Source organism: Lactuca virosa, chromosome 8, assembly GCF_052849685.1.
Source record: "Lactuca virosa cultivar CGN04683 chromosome 8, Lactuca_virosa_CGN04683_v6, whole genome shotgun sequence".
NCBI lineage: Eukaryota > Viridiplantae > Streptophyta > Magnoliopsida > Asterales > Asteraceae > Lactuca > Lactuca virosa.
Window position 1 is genome coordinate 153,031,223 of NC_136433.1, and position 25,515 is coordinate 153,056,737.

Sequence of the window (25,515 nt, forward strand, 5' to 3'; positions counted from 1 at the left end):
TACTTAAATAATTATTAAGTGTGTACTCTTGTAGTAGTGTATATCATAAACTAAATCTGTCATAGTTTATATGTTTAGCAATGTATAACTCAGTGTATTGAAAACCCCAAACTATACATATTATAGTTTGCATGAATATAGTATATCCGGTTCGTATATTGATCTAAAAACTATGCAATCATGATTGTATGTGGAAAACGCCCCTTATGCTCAACATAGCACAAAAGGGGATAAAATATCTAAATATTTTATAAAAACGTGAAAATCGTTTGTCTGAATCAATTGCATAAGTTTTATACTTGTTAAAAGTCCTTTTGTATTAGTTTCACAAAATCATTTGTGTTTGGCTTGTATTCCCCCTGAAAACGTTTAAAAATCATGAAAAGCGTAGGGGTATGAACTCACTGTTAGCTGTGCACAAGTGTCGATTCAACAGACTGAATGATGGCCCTCGAGTCGTAGCGCGGCACTTAACGGAATCCTAATAACAATTAAATACATAAATGTATCTAAATTAGCGATTTCGTTAGATAATGTGTTAGGAAAACACTTGCTTTCGGTTAAGAAATGTTACCGGGACGTGATCGAATCGAGGAAAGTGGATTTTCAGAAAATCGCACCACTTAAAAAGTGTGTACGGCCGTGAACTGGGTTTACGGCCGTGAACAGGGTTTACGGTCGTAAACTGTCTTTTGAAGGGTTTACGGCCTTTGAAGATTCGACGAGTTTACGGTCGTAAACTCAAGAACAGGGTTTATGGCCTTTGAAGATATGAAGATACGAAGTGTGTACGGCCGTAAACTCAAGAACAGTGACGTTGGATTTCGATGAAAACGCGTTCTAAATGCCCCGAAATGACTCCCAATGGTGATTCTCGATGATTTTCCGGAAAAATGAGGGTGTTTTAGGTGCTTACGATCAAGAGTTTTAGAGAGAGAAGAAGAGATTTTTCGGCCAAGAAGGTCAAAATGAGGGTGGGGGTCTCATATATATAGTCTGGGGTGGTGGGGGTTCGCTGGCCGTAAATGGGTGTACGGCCGTAAACGAATTTACGGCCGTAAACTCACTTAGGCTGGAAATTGTTTGATTTTCAAGGAACTTCGGGTTTTCGCGCGATTTTGGTTCTGACTCGTATATAAATTTAATTATATAAAACTAGATGATTTTTTAAACCAAGAAGTTTGACGGAATTTTAATAAAATTCAAATTTTATTAATGGCAATCGCATAACGGAAACGGAAAATGTTTCGGTTTGTCACATAGTCACACGAGCCCCCGGACGTTTCCGCCGTCTGGTTCGGGGGTGTGACAGATGAAGAAGAAGAGGAGGAAGAAGATAATGACTAGATGTTTTTGTTTCTTTACAAAAGGATGGTTACATTGTATACTTTTTAATTTTTGCTTGCGAATTGGTAAATTAATGTGATGTTATGTATGTATTAGTGCCCTTCAAGATAATTAACTAAATAAAATGAAATTTTATCATTCCTTGGTACATGGAAAGCATTTACTAAAAGGGATATATGTGTTTTTGAGATATTTGTACGTATGTACAATATTTTCATTAAATATCCAATTAAGTAATCGTTTATGCTATAATCCAATTTTTTTACATTGAAATGCTAGAAAATATTCAAGATAACATAAACATATATAATAGCAGATGTTTTTTCTTTCCTATTATTAAATACATATAAAATACGATAAAACAAACAAAATATATTACCAATTCAAAAACATATCATTCAAACCATATCCTACAAATTCCATTGATCATAATAATAATTTATTTATAGAATAAAAAAATTAATTAAGCATACAACATCCCAACAAAAAAACAAACCATACATACCATCATGAACTTGATGATTTCACGGGTTTTATTGCCGGTACAAATTTCCATAGCTAAATATCTATGAAATTGAACTACTCCTTATCAACGTTGTTATGGAATATAATTTCGTAACAAATGTCGTCACAAATTAGCTAGACTTTTTGTTCTATAGCAAAACAAGCAAACGAAATCAAATTCCATAGTAGAATTCCCTAGCAAATACCTACGAATGATACTTTCATAGCAATTCAAATATGAAATTGGTTTCCGTCACAAACTCCGTTGCATAGTAGCCACGATAATTAATTCCATAGCAGCAGTACAACAGAAAGTGATTTGGTAACAAATGTCGTTGGCAAATTGCTACGAATTTTTGTTCCATAGAAATATCGGTAGCATAATACCAACGGATATGGAGTCGGTAGCAGTTTCCCTAGCAAGTCCCATTCTCGCTACCAGAAATAAAATTCGTAGACAATGTGGTAGCAAAATTGCTATGGAACGACATTCCATGGCACGATCCATTGCAGATTAACAACGAAAATACGTTCCATAGCGACCTTCCCTAGCAAAATCGCGTTTTTCTTGTAGTGTAAATACAATTCAGAGAGAGTACCATAACTGGTCTGTTATTCCTATTTGCACCTATTTCGTATGTAACCAAACTACACCCCATGTTTGATTAAAATGAGGCGAATCCATAATTTCTTGCTGCAAGGAAACACCGATTTCAAAACCAAACAAAGATAATAACTGAAGCACAAAATAAATCGAAGTATTTTAGATGGCAGAACCTTCTCCAGTTGAAGAAAAAACAACTGGAAACCAAAACTCTATGCACCTAATGTGACATGTGCTTAAGTAACTTTGGTTTTAATTCGATCAATCAAAAGAAGGTTGAATATAAAGCTGCATATACATATAATTAGGGTTTGAGGACGAGAGATGGAGCGATGAGGGATTTGGAGATTGTTTAGAATGGGATTTCATTCCTGATTAAATGACATTAGGATGACGGTTTCTTGAGATAATTTTAACGCTGAATTTTCGATTTGTATCAAACTATCAATCAAGAAAATCAGCAAGGATTGAAGAGCAAAAATATTGAGCAGGATCATAAGGATTCTTTTTGTTTATTTTCCGACCAAATATTTTGTTTAAATTTAGAATAAGGGTAATTGCTGATTTTTAGGGAATGTAGAAAAATAAGTTTAGACAAGGAAAAATAAATTGAGGAGCTCCAAGTGATTGACACGTGGCATATAATAAATTTGAATTTGTATTATACTGACACGTGTCAAATGAAAACTACTCTTTTATTATGTATGGTGGAGGTAGATGAGTTAAAATAAAGACCAAAATTTTTTTAAAATATTGAAAAACATCTATCCGGTATTTATACTCTCGTTCAATTGAGGATAATTTGATTGTTTTGGGTGTTAGCTTTTTATTAACTATTTGAATTAAATTATGGTTGTTACTAAAAAACTCAACATGATGGGACATGTGTGTGTGAAGGTCAACACACACTACACCCACACACATATATGGGGGTAACATGATGGGACATGTGTGTGTGAAGGTCAACACACACTACACCCACATACATATATGGGGGTTCATTTAAGATACTCTACTCCTGAATTATTGATAAATTAGTCAAACACAACATTTGTCTAACTTTATGTTTGGAATTGCTTATTTGAAATGTTTATTGACTTATTTCGGTTTAACACTAATAGTAATGAGTTTTTAGTGCTTGGAGAAAAAAAATTGCATGAGCACTTATTGACTTAAATAATAAGTTTTGATAAGTCGTTTCCTACTCACTTATTGATTTTTAATGAGTTTTTGATAAATTGTTTCATTATTGCACATAAAATAAGAGTTTGCAAAACATTAAAAATAACTTATCAACTTATTTCGTTTTGATACCGAATAAATTAATCAAAACATTTTTTCTAAAACTACGTTTTGGTAAACTAATAACCATTTTTATAAATAATCATAAGTTGTTTTAAATAAGCAAATTTTGTCCCCACCCCACCCCCTAAATTTGCACTTTTACAAAATGTCTCACATTTCCATGTGTTGTTGTTTCGTGGCGTAACTACTCGGATATTAGAGAATAGAGATGCACAACAAAACCAATTATTCAATTTGGATTTGTATTTGATCTGAAAACAATTTGGTTAAATCTGTCTAATTAAATTAACCGAATTTCATTATGGATGTTAGATTAGGTCAATATAATTGCATATCGATTATGAATCGATTTAGTGAAAATCCAGTAAAAACATAGAAATTTGATGAAAATAAATATTAAATAATTAAATACTCATAGTAAATAAGTATAAAATATAAAAATTTATTAAATTTAAATGTGTTAGTTTAATTAGTTGAAACCTTGTCGAAAATTTTCAATCATACCCAATTCATTTAATTAAGAGATCCTTTTAATTAAACGGCAATCACTTTGACTTATTAAAATGGGTTAAAGATGGTCGTTTATTATTATTATTATTATTATTATTATTATTATTATTATTAGAAAAAAAAAAAAAAAAAACTTTAAGGTCGAAAGTTTATAATATCAATAGTACAAGGACTCGAGGTGTAACTTAACTACCGTTCATCAAGTTATTGCTTATTACGATTTACGAGCTCCCAAAAGCCCGAACCCTAACGCCACACAGAAGAAAATTTTCAATCGGAGGAGCTCACAGTAAAAATGGTGGCAACGGATTTAAAGTCGGAGATCAAGAAACTGATGGAGAAAAGGAGCGGTTTGGAAGCGGAGATGAACGTTATCATCGAGCGTCTTTGTCAGCCCGGCGGTCCCGGACTTTCCGGCAATCTCGTCGACTCTGAGGCAATTACTTCTCATATTTCTTTGATTAGTTATAATCACTGTAATCCTATTGAATTCGTATATGTTCAAACTTTACTTGAAGAGGAAGAAATTGCTCTCTGAATATAAAATCGATATCACGAGCATTTGCCATTGGAGTTCACTTGAATTTCTTACTTTCTGCAGGGGTTTCCAAGATCTGACCTCGACATTCCAGTAGTGCGAGCAGATCGACATAAACTTGCAGGTCTGTGACTTTGTTCAGTATCATTCTCATCATATTGAGACATTAATCTCAATCCTATTAATATGTTACAGAGCTTCGAAATGATCACAAGGATACAACTGACAAAATAGGCCACAAAATAGAGCTTCTGCATTCAGCACGCGTGACTCCTAAATCCTCATCTGCAATGGACTCTGGTTCCAATAGCCAAGTTGTGCATGATATGTCTGGAGGCTCGATCAGTGTCATGGATGTGGATGTGGATGTGAGCAGACCTTTTGCAATGGTGGATGAGATCAGTGAGGAATCTCCAGCAGCAGAAGATGGGTTACAACTTGGAGATCAAATTGTTAAATTTGGGAATGTTGAATATGGTGATAATTTGCTACCAAAGCTTGCTTCTGAAGCACAGATGAATCAAAATCATCCTGTTTCTATGATAGTTATGAGGCACGGGACTTCAATTAACTTGACTGTTACTCCTAGAACATGGCGAGGTCGTGGCTTGCTTGGGTATGTAACTTTCTTCTCTAAATATTGTTTCTTCCTTCTGTGTTAAGTTGAAGAAAAAAATATCTATATCTATATCTATATATACTTATATAGCTTAAGTGTAAAAAGGAAACACAGTAGCTAACTCTGAAATACTTGTTCCTGACTTCTTGCAGATGCAATTTCCGGATCTTGTGATGTGTAATGTAATGGATGTTCATGAGATATGCATAAGTGTAGCAAGAAACAATGTTAGTTGAAACTTGGATACTTTTTAGTCATGCAATAATGTTAAAAAAAAAAAAAAAATTCTAGGCTTGACTGCATTTTGTTCATCCAATGACGAATGCAAATGCTTGATATGGTGGTGTTGTCAATTAGTGCATTTTGGATGTGTTTTTGGTTTGTTGCTATCATTCTCTTATGAACTTGTAAATTATTGGGCAAAATACTTAAAAGCTACTATATTTTGGTCATTTTTGTGGTTTAACCAATATGTTTCGGTTTCGGTTATGAAAGCCGCCTATGTGTAAATTTCCTTTTCTATGTCAAACACTTGGACATCTCATAACGTGTTAAAGTGTTCACAATAGAAAATTTTGTCAAATTTAGTTGCTTTAGTGAAATTTTTGACACTAGTCCGCCATTAAATTTTGGCAGTTTTTTTTTATTGTAACACTTTAAAGTTTAACCTGGTATAGCAAGTCAAAGTGGTTGACATAGCGGTTAAATGTCAAAAAAAAAAAAAAAAAAAAAAATCAAAATATATGCCTCTTATGTAATTTGCTCCAAAATATTAAAACATTTTTATTTGTATAGACAAATCTTTTTGACGAAAATCGTTTAACAACGCAAATGTTAGAATATATTAGTTTGTTTGAAAAGCCTTAAAAGTTAAAAGTTAAAGGTTCAAGTTCGCATAAAGCATAGGTGATAGGTGTGAATGGTAAAATTAAAAATTTCTCTGTAAATAATTTGATCAACTGTATGTATATTGAATTATGAGTAGGTAATGAGACTTTCAGGGAAAACTTCATATATATATATATATATATATATATATATATATATATATATATATATATATATATATATATATGGGCATAATTGTAAGAGATAAATTTAATAGGTTCAAAGATTTGAAGTCATTTTAAACCCATGTGGTATCAAACTCGGTCCATTAATCCACCCGACATCACTTGGACGTAGGAAATGATCATTCCTTATTTTCCTACACTTTAATATATCTTTTAATAAATATGAAGCAATGTGATATTGTAATCTATAAGACTATAGGGAGTGCTTCCACATAGGATTTTTTAAGCCACGTAGGATAAGATGATGATATTGATAGCATGAAGTTGTAAATTTATAGAAAGTGGTAGCAACTAAATATTATGTTATTTCATTTTGGAAAAAGAAAAAAGAAAAAATAAGCAACCAATTAGAGCCCATTTCTCCTCTATTTTCTTTTTCATCTCTATTTTCTCTTTCATCTCAGCTAGTGGGTTGGCACACCAATTTTAACGAGCAGTCTAACATTTTTGTTGGGAGTGGGTTTGGCATTCATAGCGAGCTGCTGGCGAGTCCCACTCCCTCCAGCCTAAGCGTCAAAGCAATGGAAAGAAGAGAAGAGTTGTAGTGGTTTTTGTTCTTGCGGTGGAGTTAGCCGTCGTTATCACACCAGATGGCTTGGTGTTCCACCAATTCTCCCAATGCCACCTCACCCTACCTCATGGTGTAGTGGGGTACATCTAATGCTTTTTTATTATATATTAATAGAAATACAATGTATTTCTATATTAAAATTTGTTTAATTTTTATATCATTATTTTTTAACTAATTTCTACATTTGTAAGCCAAATTAATAGATATACAATAATATAAATTTGACACATGTTTGAAAACATAGACGTATAAATTAATGGAAAAATAAATGATACAAGTAATTGATAAAAGTATACAACTAGAAATAAACATTTTTTGGTTAAAAGAAAATAAATTTGTTTTTCATTATAGTTTTTAGGGATAATGACTAAAAAGGTTAATATATTTTTCGATTTGTACACATTTGGTCACTAAGTTTTTTTTCGTCCACATTTACCCTTTTAACTTGTTAAACTGTACACATTCAGTCCTTATGACTGGTTACTACAGGTTAGTCGGGAAAAATAACTTAATAGGGTAATATATTTCTCATTTTGTACACATTTAGTCCTTAATATTTTTGTACACATTTAGTCCTTCATATTTTTTGTTTCAAAATAAGTCATTTTTGTTTTTGTACTCATTCAGTACTTATGAATGATTTCTTTAGGTTTTTCTCACGACAACTTACGTGAGACAATCATTGATGAGGTGTTTGAGATTTTTGATACTTATGTCCATCGCGACCTCGACTGCTTGGTTGCGTAGATCTTGTGGTTTGACTTAGGTCTTGTGTTCTGAACGTTGTAACTTCTTCATACGATATCAAATTGAATGTGTACAGTTTAACAAATTGAATGGGTAAATGTAGACGAAAAAAAACTCATGACCAAATGTGTACAAATCGAAAAATATAAGTCATTATCCCTAGTTTTTATTGCTTTGTCATTATCTACATTTTCATCAATTTGATTGTCAAGTTTCTATTTAACAAAATTATAAATAATTACATCCATATTAATATATTACCGAATTATATTATTTTCCATGTCTATCTATGTATGACTTTGGTTCAACAGAAATTGCACAACATCCAACAAAAACTCTTATATTATCCATCCATTACACACATCTAATACATAGATTCAGAATAATTTCCATTCTTTTTGTTGTTGTTTAAACTTTAAACGCCTTTAAAATCCAATCCAAGCACCTAATATTGAATCAGTGGATTATATAGATCATCATCGTTTTTATAATTGTTAATAGAATTGCTAAATTCATTCCTTCCATCCAATACCTAAGACTACTACACAACAACATATTTATATATAACCTAAACCTTAAAGAACCAAAATGGTTACTTGATTTCAAAACCAACACTCACAAGTGTTGGAGTAGATTCAATCCTCTTAACCGATTCAGCCCCAGAAACTTGTGTTGATAACATGTTAGAAGAAGGTGAAAAAGTAACAACACCATGAGCATGAGCATGAGGATGACCACGTCTTTTCTTTGGCACAGGCTTATCATGATCATGAACTCCTTTATATGTAATTACTATATTCGATGTTCCATCATTCGCCTTTTCAATATGTTTTGTCACCCCACATCCCGCACATGTACACTTGTAATAGTTCCTAACCACAAACAAAACAAATCGATCAGTCAGCATTCAGCACGTTTGATACAGTTATTTACAGGTTGGAATCATTCAGCACTAAATAGACCTGGGATGAGGATTTCCTTTCACCATCTTCTGTCCATACTTCCTCCATCTGTAACCATCAGCTGATATTTCAACATCATCGGCTGCATGAACAATAAACTTTGGTTTTTTTGGATTTTTCAGAATACAATCATGACTCTCTCCATTGCTTTTGCTTTTCTTCACTCTGTTTATATGTAATCAATATTAATACCATATATAATGAGGGAAAAGATAAATAGCATGAGTTTAGTAGTTAACTTGCCTCTGGTTTTGTTGTGAATTGCTTAATTTCAATCCAGGTGTTGAGATTGATTTTCTTTTTGGAGATGATAAAATCTTGCTTCCATTAGAGACTATTTTCGTAGGTGGATCATGTTTGTGTTGGCCTTTGTAAACTAACTTTGTAACAGAATTGTATTCATCACATGATTCCATCTTCTTAGCATCACAATCACTGTATGTGCATTTGTAGTAGCTTCTTGAGCCTTGAGGACTTTTCACTTGTTTCTGACCATATTTTCTCCAGTTATATCCATCAATCTGTGTCTTAACATTGTGTGACGCAGATAAAGATCTAGGAACATCAATGGTGTTGTTCTGCTTCACTTCTGCCACATCAGCATTATTCAACTGAATTTGCCCTTGTGAATTTGAAATCTGAATCTTGGAACGAGCACGAGCAGCTTGAGCTATAACAGTTGCTAGGGCTTCTTGGTGACTTCCTTGAAGTTGATTCTGAGTGACAAAATCAAATAGAAAACATTATGTATGTAATGTAACTGCGATTCTTCTTAATTTCAGTTAATTCCAGTATCATAATCAAATTGAAGCTTCCGATTACTTAATGGATAATGTAAAATGCACAAAATTGAAGCTCGGTAGTGGTATACCTTCAAACGCTCCAACTCATCGCGTTGCATCTCGTATTTTATCGGCACCTCTGACAAATCTAAACACATACGCATACTTCAACAACAACAACAACAACATCATAATCGGTTAAGTTTACAGAAAATCGAACTTACGTACCAGATACTGCTAGGGTTAGAGATTGAGAAGTAGCTGAATCTTCCTCGGGTGACATAGGAGAATACTGTAATGGAGTAGCGTCACTCTGATCATCATCGTCGTCGTGATCGTGGTGCATCATATCTTCCGCTGTTGTATTTTCTTCCAGTTGTGTTGCTTCGGAGCTCCGATCACTGTCATCATCCATGGCGGAATTTGGGAATCAAGTAGTGAAAAAAATGAGAATTTGATGGGATTTCTTTGGTAAGAGTGTCAAGTGTGAGTGATTGTCCGGAGAAGAAAAGTCATTTTGGCAGGGCCCGTAACTCTGTAAAATGTCAAGTACAATAGTAATAATCGCTCTAGAAAGTAAGTCTAGAGCATAAAAAATGTAAAGTATTTTCACCTTTTTACCCTTTGGGTTTTAATTGACTTTACTTGATCAAATTTTTTTTTTAATTTCTTTCAATGCTAAAAGTTTTTGTTATATATATATATATATATATATATATATATATATATATATATATATATATATATATATATATATATATATATATATATATATATATATATATATATATATATATATATAAAATTGCAAAAATGGTCCCTATGGTATGCATTTTTTCCGAGGTTTAGTCCAAACCTCGATTTTTTTTTATTGGTGGTTATTTGAGCTAGTTTACTTACAATTTTGGTCTCTGTCTAAACTAAAAAGACTATTATACCCTTAATAAATTTAGTTTTCATTTTTCTTTCACTTTTTAAAATTATTATTTTTATTAAATATAAAATTGGGCCCACTTATCAACCCCACCTGTAACACCCTGTTTCCAAGTCAAATCTTAAAATTTGAAGATGTGTTTTAAGTATTATTTTATTCCGATATATGAATATATTCAAATAAGAGTTTAGTGAAAAGTGTGTAACTGACATTATAATTGGTTTTGGAGGTCTAAAGGGTGCCTTCGGGATTCGTAGTGGAAATAATATTTGAACATATGGCTAAAGGATAATCAATTGGGCTCGTTTTGTAGTTTTTGGACTTATATTGAAATTATTTCCTAGAGGAGGGACTATTTAGGTAAATTTGAAAGAAAAAGAGAAGGAAGGGCTGAATATGTCATAATTGAGATCGTGGGGGTTAAAAGGATAATTTCTGGACTGGTCGAATCTAAGCGGGGGAGAATCAATCAGGTATTTAGGAGCAGTAATAGGTGTAAAACTAGGATGAGTTTTGCATCCACGCCAAGGAGGAAGGCGGTCGAGTGGTCGTCTAGGTTGAGGATTGGGTGAGTTGAGAGTTTAGAAAACGTTCTAATATTTGGTTCATGCTTTTCCTTGGCATCAGATAACAGGTTTCGGGAACCAGGTTAGAGCTCCAGTTAGGACTCAAGTTCAGTTGGATGTTAGATCGTGTGCGTGTGCTCGATGTAGGATGTGTTCGGATTAGTAATCCGCGATTGAGATAGTGTGGAAAGTGTTGTAAGGCTGCGGGTGTAACCGTAGCATTCACTAGCAGCCAGATAATGTGTGAAGTGTTGTAAGTCTGCAGGTGTAGCCGTAGCATTCACAAGGTTAGCAGATAGTGCTAGAAGTGTTGTAAGTCTGCGGGTGTAGTCGTAGCATTCACAAGGTTGGCAGATTGTGCTAGAGTGTTGTAAGTTTGCGGGTGTAGCTGTAGCATTCACTAGGTTAGTAGATAGCATGGGAGTGTGTTGGATCGTGGAGGGAACAGTAGTACCCATCAGTTCGGGTGCAGCAGTAAGGGCGTGGCAAAACCACAGATTGGTTTATGGATTTCCCCAGAGGGATTAGACCTGGTTTAGTCAGTGATAAGATTGTAGGAATGCCACTACATTTACGAGATCAAGGAAATAATGGACTGCTTAAGGTCGTTTGTGATATAAGGCTACCATTGGTCATGTAGCAATCACTTTTAGCCTTGGATTTGGTGACGTCAGGTGTCGACCTATGGACCCGATCTGTTAGATCAGAAGGTCGCTAGAGCCACAGTGGCATGATAACTAGTGGAAACTATTGACAGACAAGGATTTCGTTCGGAATTCGTGTAGAGCGGCTGCGTGGGAGTCATTTGGCTCCGTAATCGAGCTGAAACCTGTTATTTCAGATGGCTGGTGAGCGAATTGAGACCAGGGAGGTCTCGGTAGATTTTGGAAAGCAGCCATGTGGCAGCATGCTGTTTCGGGCAGTTTTAGTGTTTTGGCAGTATTAGTATTAGTGTTTTAGAATTTCAGGTATGGATGGGTAACAGATTGCTTGGGTTATACTAAGCCACTCACAACGGGATTATCTGAGCCTTGGCCAAGTATAAGTGAGTTGCAAGGATAATTAGGCCTGTGACTCTGTTTTCTAGTGAGAACCTAGAGTTATCAGAAGTTGAGTAGTCAGTTAAGAGACAAGTGGATTGGATTCAATGATAATGATTCAGTATGGGCGGTCTGTCAGGGAGTCATACCATCTCGACTCTCGAGACTACAAATCTCAGACGGAGTAAACATGATCATGTTGCAAGGAATTCGTTCATCTTCGGGTTTTAGAACCCTACGAGGGTTGGTTATGGTTACCCTGGGAAGGCTAGGGTGTGCACGGGGTTGTGGCCATGTTACTTGAGTGGTTTAGCATGTAAAGGAGGGTAAGGAATGATTTTGAGGACGAAATCTAATTTAAGTGGGGGAGAGTTGTAACACCCCGTTTCCAAGTGTAACAACGTAAATTTCCAAAACAATTTTTCATTTTTAAAACATACTTTTATTCATAAGGTAATATCAAAACATAATGTATCCAATGTTATCATAACAAAACATATCCCAGAATCTCAAGACATAAACTCCATGAGTGTGTACGGATCATGCCGGCGCCTTCCCGCGATCCTCGCTAGTACCTGAAACACATAACACAACAACTGTAAGCATAAATGCTTAGTGAGTTCCCCAAAATACCACATACGCACATACGCCACTCAAGGCTATAAGACCTTCCGGTCACTGTGTCTCAGAGGACTTCCGTCCCACAACCCTGGTAGACCTTCCGGTCCTACCCGTAATGACCTTCCGGTCCATATCATCATGACCTTCCGGTCCACATCATAATGACCTTCCGGTCCTTCTCATTCATAACATACATAACACATACATATCATATAACAGCATACAACACATACATCTCATAGCATATAAGACCTTCCAGTCACACATAAGTACCATCCTAGGTACAGTATAGTGAGAAGACTCACCTCGTACGAAGTCGGATAAACTCTCGTGCTTGACGTCCCGACCTAGCCTCCTCCTATCATCCGAATAACATTCCTGATCAATACCCTCTCATAGTCTCATCTCTAAAGATTGGGTAGAAGGCCATTCTACCCCTCCCTGAACTCTCCTGAATCAGCTTGACCAAAACCCTAAGGTCAACTGAAGTCAACAGTCAAACTTTAACCCGACTCATCGAGTGCACATGGGCGACTCGACGAGTCCATGCGGGTCCTCTGAATCCTTCTAGCCTCACTTGGCACGTCGAGTCATCCCTTCACTCGACAGGTTACTCCTGTCACGAATCGCGGGGCAACTCCGACTCGACTCGTCGAGTCCACTTATGAACTCGGCGAGTAGCGTCCATGGCAACACTCAAATGACCTTCTGAGGTCATATCTGCTTCTCTAACCTATAGATCTGACCTTTCCATACCCACTAATCACGTAAAGGTGAAAATTTTACACTCATGCAACACATATATGGTTCCTTTTGAAGAAATAGCCTCAAAAATGGCAACCTAAGTTCATTCCTTCCATAACACTTCATAAAGCAAGATGGATAATGCTCTCTGGACCTCTATGGGTCCAGATCTGAAGTCTAACACATAAAGGGACCATAAACTCATCAATTCAAGCCATAAAAAGGGTATAGAAAACCCTAGATTCATAGATCTTAACCAAAACAGAAGGAGAGTTCGATTTTCTACCTCAATACTGCAGATCCAAGCTTGAAAACCACGGATTAGCAATCTTGACCTCCTCTAGCTGGAAACACCTTCTTGTTTGCAAAACAACACCAAAAAGGATTAAAATGGCTTGCTCTCACACACAACTCGCCCAAGCTCTCTAGGGTTTCTCTTTCTGGACTGGTAGCCGCAAATGAGGGCTATAAGGACCCTTAAATAGAGTACATGCCCAAAGATTTAGGGTTTCTGCCGCCAGCACGGACTCGTCGAGTCACCCTGCCGACTCGTCGAGTCCATTCATTAATACAATCAGCAAATCGCGATCCTACTCGACGAGTCTAGGCGTCGACTCGTCGAGTCCTTCTCTCAAACTCAAAATAAATGAATAACATAGAATACCTGGGAATCTGGATGTTACAATTCCCCCCCACTAGAATCAGACTTCGTCCTCGAAGTCTCGCTCTGCAAATAACTCTGGATGTCGCTCCCGCATCTCCAGCTTCGGCTTCCAAGTCAGCTCGGACCCTCTCCGATGTTGCCACTGGACCTGAACCAGGGACACCTCCTTGTTCCTCAGAACCTTGATCTTACGATCCACAATCGCTGTGACATCCCCGTTTTCACGGCCAGAAAAGACCGATTTTGTTTATGCTTTATAAAAATCAGAGTACCTCTTTTAATAAAAATGTTGCGGAATTTGTTCCCAGAAAAACATGATAAATACGTTATCAAATCATTTCCGAAGAAATGTATTTCATTCATTTTCAAAACATTAGGATGTCAACGTCAATACAGAAACATAAGCATAAACAGAACTTACATTCATTTACACTAGTGATCTACATCTCTTTTAAATCTCTCAGTTTAAAGTAGCTTCATATCGACACCTGTGATACAAATAAGCTTGAGTGGGTCAGGTTGGGAAACCTGGTGAGTACATAGGGTTTTCAATCCACAATAATATAATTATTATGTTTAAACAATCAAACAATCAACCCAATTACTCATCCCCGTTATCTTCTTTAATATTCCTTAAAGAATTATCTTAAGGGTCATCTCCTATATCATTTTTACCTCTCATCTTTTTACCTCACATTTCCTTATATGCTCGTTCCTAAGGCATGAATACGTAGTTACAACGTCGCCTGGACTCGTATTCATAGTAAGGGTTAGAGTATCATCACATGAATACGCAGTCACAACATCGCCTGAACTCGTAATTCATCACCTACAGGTTATAAGTCTGCTGGTGTTTCCACGGGGTTGTCTAGAATAGTCCGTGGTCGCCATCTATACTCTGGTAGATGACTACATCTCCACATTGACAGCCAAGGTTATAGTATCTTTCATCCTACATCACCGATTCATCATCACCTAATTATCATCACCTTCCTATTATCACCTATCTCTCATCATTTTATTTCATCACACACCAACTATTTCATCTACCCATGTTTTATCCCAACATATTTGTAGATATAAAATAAATATATATTTAAATCATTTAAAACATGTATAGAATCATTCATCCATCATAGACAGCAAGTATTCAGATAATATGCACACATAGCACGTAATTTATATAAAATACTTCATATCTATGTGTAAGATGAAAGGGACCATGCACTCACTTGAAAAGGTGGTGATTCTGAACTCAGACAACGCTTCGCTTCTTAAAAAAAAAAATTTCCTTCGACGAAACCTAATATTATTACCACTAGAGTTTAGTCTATTATTCGTCGAGACTAATTAATAGTCTAGCTATTATTACTATTATATAAGCGTTAAAAAAATACTTATATAACCCATAATAATAGCCCAAGTACTTATTATAAGTTCCTAATAACGCTACTATAATTAAATAAACGATATATTAAAAATAGCGTAGGCGTAGCTCACTTACAGCGGGTTTTATAGAAAACCGGGCTTTGCTTGGAGCAGCGTTCCCAAGCCGAAAAGCCCTTCTTCTCGGAGCCGTCGAGCACTCCGGGGCTTCCACCTCGTGCTAGGGAGGTTCCCTAGGCTTTTCGGGGGGGGGGGGGGGGTTTGGGGGGTTAGAGAGAGAAACTAGTGAGAGAAAGAAGGAATGGGAAATGTGTGAAGAAAATGAGGGTGGGAGAGGTTCTATTTATAGGGTGAAAAATGGCTGAACTTGGTGCCACATGTCACCATCTAGTGGCAAGACTTGGGGAGAAAGCAATGGCCAAGATTGTGCCACATCACCCATTTCCGCACAGCACACTTCCGACTTCTAAAATCCGTAACTTTCACATACGACCTCCGTTTTTGACGTTATTTATATCCACGCGTAGGTAAAAATAAGATCTACAACTTTCATTTTGACTCCGTCGGCTAATTCTCGACCGATCTTAAATTTAACAGTACGAGGAGATTATACTGTTAAATGTCCGCGTAAAATTCATAACTTCTACATACAGACTCTGTTTTCGTCTGTCTTTTTACCGTTGAGTTCCTATTAATGAGATCTTCAATTCTCATTTAAGTCGCGTAGGCCAAAAACCGCTCGATCTAAAATTCGAGTTTCGGGTCGTGCACTACTATGCCAAATCTTTGAAAATTCGTAACTTCCTCATACGAAGTCAGATTTGGGCGTTCTTTTTTTGTATGTTCTCAGTTTAACGTATACTACAACTTTTGTTTAGATTTCTAAGGCTAAAAAGTCCTTTATCAAAAATTCACTATTTACGTCTCCCGGTGCCGTGCCGGTTTTGCCGTAAAACTTCGACGGGCCATAACTTCTTCGTTATAACTCGGATTTCGGCGTTCTTCATATGTACGGAACCCTTGAGACATATTCTATAACTTGGTTAAGATTATTTATTCTAAATAATCTTTTGTCGAAAAGTCGTTTTCGACCCCTATTATCTCTAAATTGACTTGCCCGGATCTGCGGGCGTTACAATTATCTCCCCTTTAGGATGATTACGTCCCGAAATCATCAACGAAACAGGGCTCACATGATGACTCCATAAGTTATCTCTTCATCCTAAGTAATAATCGTAACTTTGATGTTTCTTCGAACGAGTATCTAACTCTAAGACTTTCTGACTGCAGGCGGTGCCCGATCTTGGACCCGCTCTCTATCTCAAGTTAGACTTCCAATCATGATCTTCATGTCACGATCTCGATCTTTATTGGAGACTCCTTCTTTAACAAACTTGAGATAAGTTTCTTCCTTCGATTATCATAATAGACCGATGGGTCATGTTCTAATGACCTCTCATCGTATGATGCATTGCTTGGACTCAGGTCTTTTAGAGTCAAATTCTAGAATAGACTATACCTTCCTTCATGTTCTGATGACATCTTAAAAGGTAGCATTTCTAGCTACAAGCAACTGTCGTGATACCTGTACTGATCGCTTTGATTATCTTTCATTTCAATCTTCCGGCTTAAGTCAGATGCTACATCGAACTTGGTTCTCTGAACCTCGTAACATACTCATCATAGTCGGACTCGATTTGATATGAACACTAGGGTCGGAATAACAATCATCTTCTTAGTCATTACCGAAACAATGGTAATGACATACCTGAACAAAACGGAATCAACTACTAGCTTCTCGGTAACCTTGTGACTTTCCCTGATCCAAGCGTGAGTCTTGTGCTTCCGGTAGTATATGCATCTACTACCATTCACACCTACTTATACTCGTCCCAAGTATTGTCTCGCAGTCCCCAAGTCCTAAAATCACAAAACAATTTAACACATACGAGTGTGTCCAAATAATCATAAAAAAAATTTCCCTAGACTCTACTAGGACTTCTTCCATGCACATCTTCAATCATCAATTCTGCTTCAACTCGGTTGGTATTGGAAATTCAAGACCATGGGATAACTTTATGGATTATACCAAGAATTCTTTCTTTCTGCCAATCGAAAGTGTACTTCTCCCATACTAGACATATTATTTATTAGATGCATTCTAAAGGCAAGATACCTCTCTTACGATATCTTCTTATAGGTATCATTCACTATCGTAAGCCTTATTATTTCCTCTATTTTATCAGTCTATCATGGTTCGCATCACTTCCTGAACTTCTACCATTGTGATAGGTTCGGGTGCAGGCGCAACGACCGATGCATGACCCGTCACATTATTCGGCTCAGGTTGTCATCTTCCTCGGATATTTCCTAGTCTGTCTTCACCATGACGTTTTGTACACCAAAGTAGACATTCGGTGTACCGAGGCGAGAAGTTAAGATAGGAAATTTTTATTTACGATAGACGTATAAATCTCCCTATTACTCCGAAAAGTTACATGCCAGTTCTAATATCGTAATTAAACGTTTAGAAATTTGAACACATAAAATTTCCAGATCCGGTCGGCAACAGACCATAGATCTGATCATATAATGCATATCATAAATCATTTAGCACATAAAAGCATGTTAGGTATTTTTCCCTAAATAAGCTAGTGCTTGTGTCTATTCAGGTGTACTACCTAAAATATATTAGACACACTCCTCACAATCATCGCTTAGCATTCTAAGTTTAAGTCTAGAAATAAATCCATATTCCTAGTTCGCTTAAACTAATGCTCTGATACCAAATGTGACATCCCCGTTTTCACGGCCAGAAAAGACCGATTTTGTTTATGCTTTATAAAAATCAGAGTACCTCTTTTAATAAAAATGTTGCGGAATTTGTTCCCAGAAAAACATGATAAATACGTTATCAAATCATTTCCGAAGATATGTATTTCATTCATTTTCAAAACATTGAAACATAAGCATAAACAGAACTTACATTCATTTACACTAGTGATCTACATCTCTTTTAAATCTCTCAGTTTAAAGTAGCTTCATATCGACACCTGTGATACAAATAAGCTTGAGTGGGTCAGGTTGGGAAACCTGGTGAGTACACAGGGTTTTCAACCCACAATAATATAATTATTATGTTTAAACAATCAAACAATCAACCCAATTACTCATCCCCGTTATCTTCTTTAATATTCCTTAAAGAATTATCTTAAGGGTCATCTCCTATATCATTTTTACCTCTCATCTTTTTACCTCACATTTCCTTATATGCTCGTTCCTAAGGCATGAATACGTAGTTACAACGTCGCCTGAACTCGTAATTCATAGTAAGGGTTAGAGTATCATCACAAGAATACGCAGTCACAACATCGCCTGAACTCGTAATTCATCACCTACAGGTTTAAGTCTGCTGGTGTTTCCACGGGGTTGTCTAGAATAATCCGTGGTCGCCATCTATACTTTGGTAGATGACTACATCTCCACATTGACGGTCAAGGTTATAGTATCTTTCATCCTACATCACCGATTCATCATCACCTATCCATCACCTAATTATCATCACCTTCCTATTATCACCTATCTCTCATCATTTTATTTCATCACACACCAACTATTTCATCTACCCATGTTTTATCCCAACATATTTGTAGATATAAAATAAATATATATTTAAATCATTTAAAACATGTATAGAATCATTCATCCATCATAGACAGCAAGTATTCAGATAATATGCACACATAGCACGTAATTTATATAAAATACTTCATATCTATGTGTAAGATGAAAGATACCATGCACTCACTTGAAAAGGTGGTGATTCCGAACTCAGACAGCGATTCGCTTCTTAAAAAAAAAAAATTCCTTCGACGAAACCTAGTATTATTACCACTAGAGTTTAGTCTATTATTCGCCGAGACTAATTAATAGTCTAGCTATTATTACTATTATATAAGCGTTAAAGAAAATACTTATATAACCCATAATAATAGCCCAAGTACTTATTATAAGTTCCTAATAACGCTACTATAATTAAATAAACGATATATTAAAAATAGCGTAGGCGTAGCTCAATTACAGCAGGTTTTATAGAAAACCGGGCTTTGCTTGGAGCAGCGTTCCCGAGCCGAAAAGCTCTTCTTCTCGGAGCCGTCGAGCGCTCCGGGGCTTCTGCCTCGTGCTAGGGAGGTTCCCTAGGCTTTTCGGGGGGGGGGGGGGGGGTTGGGGGGTTAGAGAGAGAAACTAGTGAGAGAAAGAAGGAATGGGAAATGTGTGAAGAAAATGAGGGTGGGAGAGGTTCTATTTATAGGGTGAAAAATGGCTGAACTTGGTGCCACATGTCACCATCTAGTGGCAAGACTTGGGGAGAAAGCAATGGCCAAGATTGTGCCACATCACCCATTTCCGCACAGCACACTTCCGACTTCTAAAATCCGTAACTTTCACATACGACCTCCGTTTTTGACGTTATTTATATCCACGCGTAGGTAAAAATAAGATCTACAACTTTCATTTTGACTCCGTCGGCTAATTCTCGACCGATCTTAAATTTAACAGTACGAGGAGATTATACTGTTAAATGTCCGCGTAAAATTCATAACTTCTACATACGGACTCTGTTTTCGTCTGTCTTTTTACCGTTGAGTTCCTATTAATGAGATCTTCAATTCTCATTTAAGTCGCGTAGGCCAAAAACCGCTCGATCTAAAATTCGAGTTTCGGGTCGTGCACTGCTATGCCAAATCGAGTTTCGGGTCATACGAAGTCAGATTTGGGCGTTCTTTTTTTTGTATGTTCTCAGTTTAACGTATACTACAACTTTTGTTTAGATTTATAAGGCTAAAAAGTCCTTTATCAAAAATTCACTATTTACGTCTCCCGGTGCCGTGCCGATTTTGCCGTAAAACTTCGACGGGCCATAACTTCTTCGTTATAACTCGGATTTCGACGTTCTTCATATGTACGGAACCCTTGAGACATATTCTACAACTTGGTTAAGATTATTTATTCTAAATAATCTTTTGTCGAAAAGTCGTTTTCGACCCCTATTATCTCTAAATTGATTAGCCCGGATCTGCGGGCGTTACAATCGCGACTGGCCTCTCAACGTAATTCAGGCTCGCATCCACCTGAATATCCTCCAGTGGTACCACCACCGACTCTTCGGCTATACACTTTCTCAAGTGAGACACGTGGAAGGTATCATGAATCTGGCTCAACTCCGCAGGTACCTCCAAACGATACGCTACCCTGCCCACTCTCGCGGTCACCCTGAACAGACCAATGTACCGGGGCCCCAGCTTGCTCCTCTTCCTGAATCGGATCACTCCCTTCCAAGGAGACACCTTCAGGAGTACGAAGTCTCCCACCTGAAACTCAAGCTCGGATCGTCGCCTATCCGCATAACTCTTCTGGCGACTCTGAGCTGTCAACAACCTCTGCCTGACCTGCTGTATCTGCTCAGTCGTCTGAAGCACTATCTCAGTGCTACCCATCACGCGCTGCCCTACCTCTCCCCAGCAAATGGGAGTCCGACATCTCCTCCCGTATAACAACTCGAAGGGAGGCATACCAATACTCGAATAGTGGCTATTGTTATAGGAAAACTCATCCAACGGCAAGTACGTGTCCCAAATTCCTCCGAAGTCTAACACTCATGCTCGATGCATGTCCTCGAGCGTCTGAATCGTCCGTTCACTCTGTTCGTCCGTCTGTGGGTGGTAGGCGGTACTGAAATGCAACCTCGTACCCAACTCATCATGGAACTTCTTCCAGAACCTGGAAGTGAAACGTACATCTCGATCTGACACAATCGAGATCGGTACTCCATGACGCGATACCATCTTTCTCACATACAACTCGGCCAGCGTCTCTGCGGAAGAGCTCTCACTGATGGCAAGGAAGTGAGCGCTCTTCGTCAGCCGGTCAACGATCACCCAAATTGCATCGACGCCCCTCGCGGTCCTCGGCAATTTGGTGATAAAATCCATAGAAATATGTTCCCACTTCCACAGGGGAACCTCAAGTGGCTGCAACTTGCCATGCGGACGCTGGTGCTCGGCCTTAACCCGGCAACAGGTCAAGCACCTCTCAACAAACCACACAACATCCCTCTTCATACAGGGCCACCAATAGTCTCTCTTCATATCCAAATACATCTTAGTGGCCCCGGGATGGATCGAGAACCTCGATCTGTGCGCCTCCTCCATCAGAATGGTATGTGCCCTGCCTACATACGGCACCCAAATCTGACCTTGAAAGGTCATCAGCCCTCGGCTATCGGTAACGAACTCAGACACCTGCCCGATCACCTGCTCCCTCTTGCGGTTCTCTGGTATCACGGCCTCTGCCTGGGCCTCATGAATAGTGTCCAACACCGGAGTCATCACCGTCAATCGCATACAAGTGTCTCGAATCGGGGCACTCTCTGCCCTATGGCTCAGAGCATCAGCTACAACATTAGCTTTGCCCGGGTGGTACACGATCTCACAATCGTAATCCTTTACCACATCCAACCATCTCCTCTGGCGCATATTCAGGTTAGGCTGATCCATCAAATACTTCAAACTCTTGTGGTCCGTGTATATGGTACACCGAACCCCATATAGATAGTGACGCCAGATCTTGAGGGCGAACACCACTGCCCCCAACTCCAGATCGTGGGTGGGATACCTCGTCTCATGAGGCTTCAGCTGCCTCGATGCATACGCTATCACATGCCTTCTCTGCATAAGCACCGCACCCAACCCCGATATCGATGCGTCGCAGTACACCACAAAATCCTCCATTCCCTCTGGAAGGGATAACACCGGGGCGTCGCACAACCTCTGGCGAAGAGTCTCAAATGAGGTCTGCTGCTCCGGACCCCACGAAAAAGCAACTCCCTTCCGGGTCAACTTGGTGAGAGGCACGACAATCTTGGAGAAATCCTTGATAAATCTCCAATAGTAGCCGGCCAACCCCAGAAAACTCCTGATCTCGGTGGGTGATCTCGGCACCTCCCAACTCATCACAGCCTCAATCTTGGCCGGATCGACCAATATCCCATTCTGGTTAACGAGATGCCCCAAGAACTGGACCTCCCATAACCAGAACTCGCACTTGGAGAATTTGGCATAGAGCCTCTCCGATCTCAAAACTTCGAGAATCTCTCTCAGATGCTCCTCATGCTGCTCTCTAGATCTCGAATGCACCAGAATATCGTCGATGAATACAATCACCGACCTGTCCAACATCTGTCTGCATACCCTGTTCATGAGATCCATGACGAGTTCGCCACAAACTCCCTGATATCCCTCCTCAAAATGCTCAAGTACTGACTCATGCGTGCCTACTCAGACGACACGTGCTCAGGGAAAAACAACACCCTCTCATGGAACATCCGTGTGATCACAGTCACATACTCCGTCCCCTGCTTGAGGGACAAAAACTCATGTGCCAACCGTTCCCTCTCCACTGGGGGAACGTACTCATCTCTGAACATGATGGTGAACCTCTCCCAGGTCACCTCCGAAATCTCTGCAAGAGTGAAGTTCGCCGTCACAAACTTCCACCAGTCCTTCGCTCCCAAGCGAAGCCGGTTCAGTGCAAACCGAACCCTCAAATGCTCTGGACACGAACAGGTGTAGAAGCATCCCTCGATATCAGAAATCCATCTCATCGCAGCAATCGGATCCTGCGTCCCATCAAACTCCGGTGGCTTCATGTTGCTAAACTCCCGGAACAACATCGAGTCACCCCCCTGAGGTCTAGCAGCAGCAATAGCTGTAGTAGCTGCAGCAGCCGCAACCTCAGTAACCGCTGCGTACCGCTCATCAAAGGTCTCAATCAATGTGGTCTTGATAGACCCAAACATCTCCGGAATCTCAGCTCGGATCGCCGCAGCCACCTCATCGTGGATCATCTGACAAAGCTCCTCGTCACTCACGCTGCTCGTCTCAGGTCTGTGGCGTGTCCCAACCATGATGTCTCTGAAATACAACATAAAATATCAGAGACTCGCTCGAGTATACTCGCACTCGATCACTCAACCCTACTTGTTCCCTAGTACCCTAAGGATTCTTACTTGGACTGCGCACTGATCCGGTGTCTTCAGTAGTACGGGCCCTATACTACCGTCCACACCGCATCAGTATTCACCCCAAGTCCTCCTCCTAGGATCCCAGATCACAAGTACTCTACATCTCGCTAGCATAGGCTACCCTTCGGTAGACCTCTCATAAGCTCCTCACTGCTACCTACTCACTCTCAAGCATCACATAGCAGCAGAAATCTTCCTAGGCTAAGGCATCATTAATCAGACCACTCTAGTCCTAATATGAATACCTAGCCTACTCTAGCATGCATAACATATCATAACATATCTCATAACACGTAATGTAAGGGTAATTTGGGAAATCACCATTCGGGCGCTGGTTGATCGTACACACTGATTCCTTCTACTTTTCTCAAATCCTTTTACTTTTCAGAAAAATTGTTTAGTTTACGAAAAACTTTCTTAAATCCTCAGTTTGAGTTCAAATACACCCGAAGGTGCATCCGAATCCCTCAAACCAAGGCTCTGATACCAACTTGTAACAACGTAAATTTCCAAAACAATTTTTCATTTTTAAAACATACTTTTATTCATAAGGTAATATCAAAACATAATGTATCCAATGTTATCATAACAAAACATATCCCAGAATCTCAAGACATAAACTCCATGAGTGTGTACGGATCATGTCGGCGCCTTCCCGCGATCCTCGCTAGTACCTGAAACACATAACACAACAACTGTAAGCATAAATTCTTAGCGAGTTCCCCAAAATACCACATACGCACATACGCCACTAAAGGCTATAAGACCTTCCGGTCACTATGTCTCAGAGGACTTCCGTCCCACAACCCTGGTAGACCTTCCGGTCCTACCCGTAATGACCTTCCGGTCCATATCATCATGACCTTCCGGTCCACATCATAATGACCTTCCGGTCCTTCTCATTCATAACATACATAACACATACATATCATATAACAGCATACAACACATACATCTCATAGCATATAAGACCTTCCGGTCACACATAGGTACCATCCTAGGTACAGTGTAGTGAGAAGACTCACCTCGTACGAAGTCGGATAAACTCTCGTGCTTGACGTCCCGACCTAGCCTCCTCCTATCATCCGAATAACATTCCTGATCAATACCCTCTCATAGTCTCATCTCTAAAGATTGGGTAGAAGGCCATTCTATCCCTCCCTGAACTCTCCTGAATCAGCTTGACAAAAACCCTAAGGTCAACTGAAGTCAACGGTCAAACTTTGACCCGACTCATCGAGTGCACATGGGCGACTCGGCGAGTCCATGCGGGTCCTCTGAATCCTTCTAGCCTCACTTGGCACGTCGAGTCATCCCTTCACTCGACGGGTTACTCCTGTCACGAATCGTGGGGCAACCCCGACTCGTCTCGTCGAGTCCACTTATGAACTCGGTGAGTAGCGTCCATGGCAACACTCAAATGACCTTCTGAGGTCAGATCCGCTTCTCTAACCTATAGATCTGACCTTTCCATACCCACTAATCATGTAAAGGTGAAACCTTTACACTCATGCAACACATATATGGTTCCTTTTGAAGAAATAGCCTCAAAAATGGCAACCTAAGTTCATTCCTTCCATAACACTTCATAAAGCAAGATGGATAATGCTCTCTGGACCTCTATGGGTCCAGATCTGAAGTCTAACAAATAAAGGGACCATAAACTCATCAATTCAAGCCATAAAAAGGGTATAGAAAACCCTAGATTCATAGATCTTAACCAAAACAGAAGGAGAGTTCGATTTTCTACCTCAATACTGCAGATCCAAGCTTGAAAACCACGGATTAGCAATCCTCTTGACCTCCTCTAGCTGGAAACACCTTCTTCTTTGCAAAACAACACCAAAAAGGATTAAAATGGCTTGCTCTCACACACAACTCGCCCAAGCTCTCTAGGGTTTCTCTCTCTGGACTG

General features: G+C 38.7%; 2 protein-coding genes across 2 annotated transcripts; one reads left to right on the top strand and one right to left on the bottom strand.

Annotated features, from left to right (window-relative positions):
• The first annotated feature begins 4,476 nt into the window (after nucleotides 1-4,476).
• On the top strand, nucleotides 4,477-5,814 carry LOC145128790 (26S proteasome regulatory subunit). The gene is made up of 4 exons (XM_079063595.1): nucleotides 4,477-4,706; nucleotides 4,872-4,932; nucleotides 5,004-5,424; nucleotides 5,580-5,814. The coding sequence occupies exons 1-4, from the start codon at nucleotides 4,566-4,568 to the stop codon at nucleotides 5,599-5,601; spliced, it is 645 nt and encodes a 214-aa protein (XP_078919721.1). The 5' UTR covers nucleotides 4,477-4,565; the 3' UTR covers nucleotides 5,602-5,814.
• Nucleotides 5,815-8,264: 2,450 nt separating this feature from the next.
• LOC145134785 (putative WRKY transcription factor 32) lies at nucleotides 8,265-10,099 on the bottom strand. Its single transcript, XM_079069616.1, has 5 exons — nucleotides 9,791-10,099; nucleotides 9,652-9,710; nucleotides 9,024-9,496; nucleotides 8,781-8,945; nucleotides 8,265-8,690 (listed from the first exon to the last, which is right to left on the bottom strand). Exons 1-5 carry the CDS (start codon nucleotides 9,975-9,977, stop codon nucleotides 8,411-8,413), a joined length of 1,164 nt encoding a protein of 387 aa, XP_078925742.1. The 5' UTR covers nucleotides 9,978-10,099; the 3' UTR covers nucleotides 8,265-8,410.
• Between the last annotated feature and the right edge of the window lie 15,416 nt (nucleotides 10,100-25,515).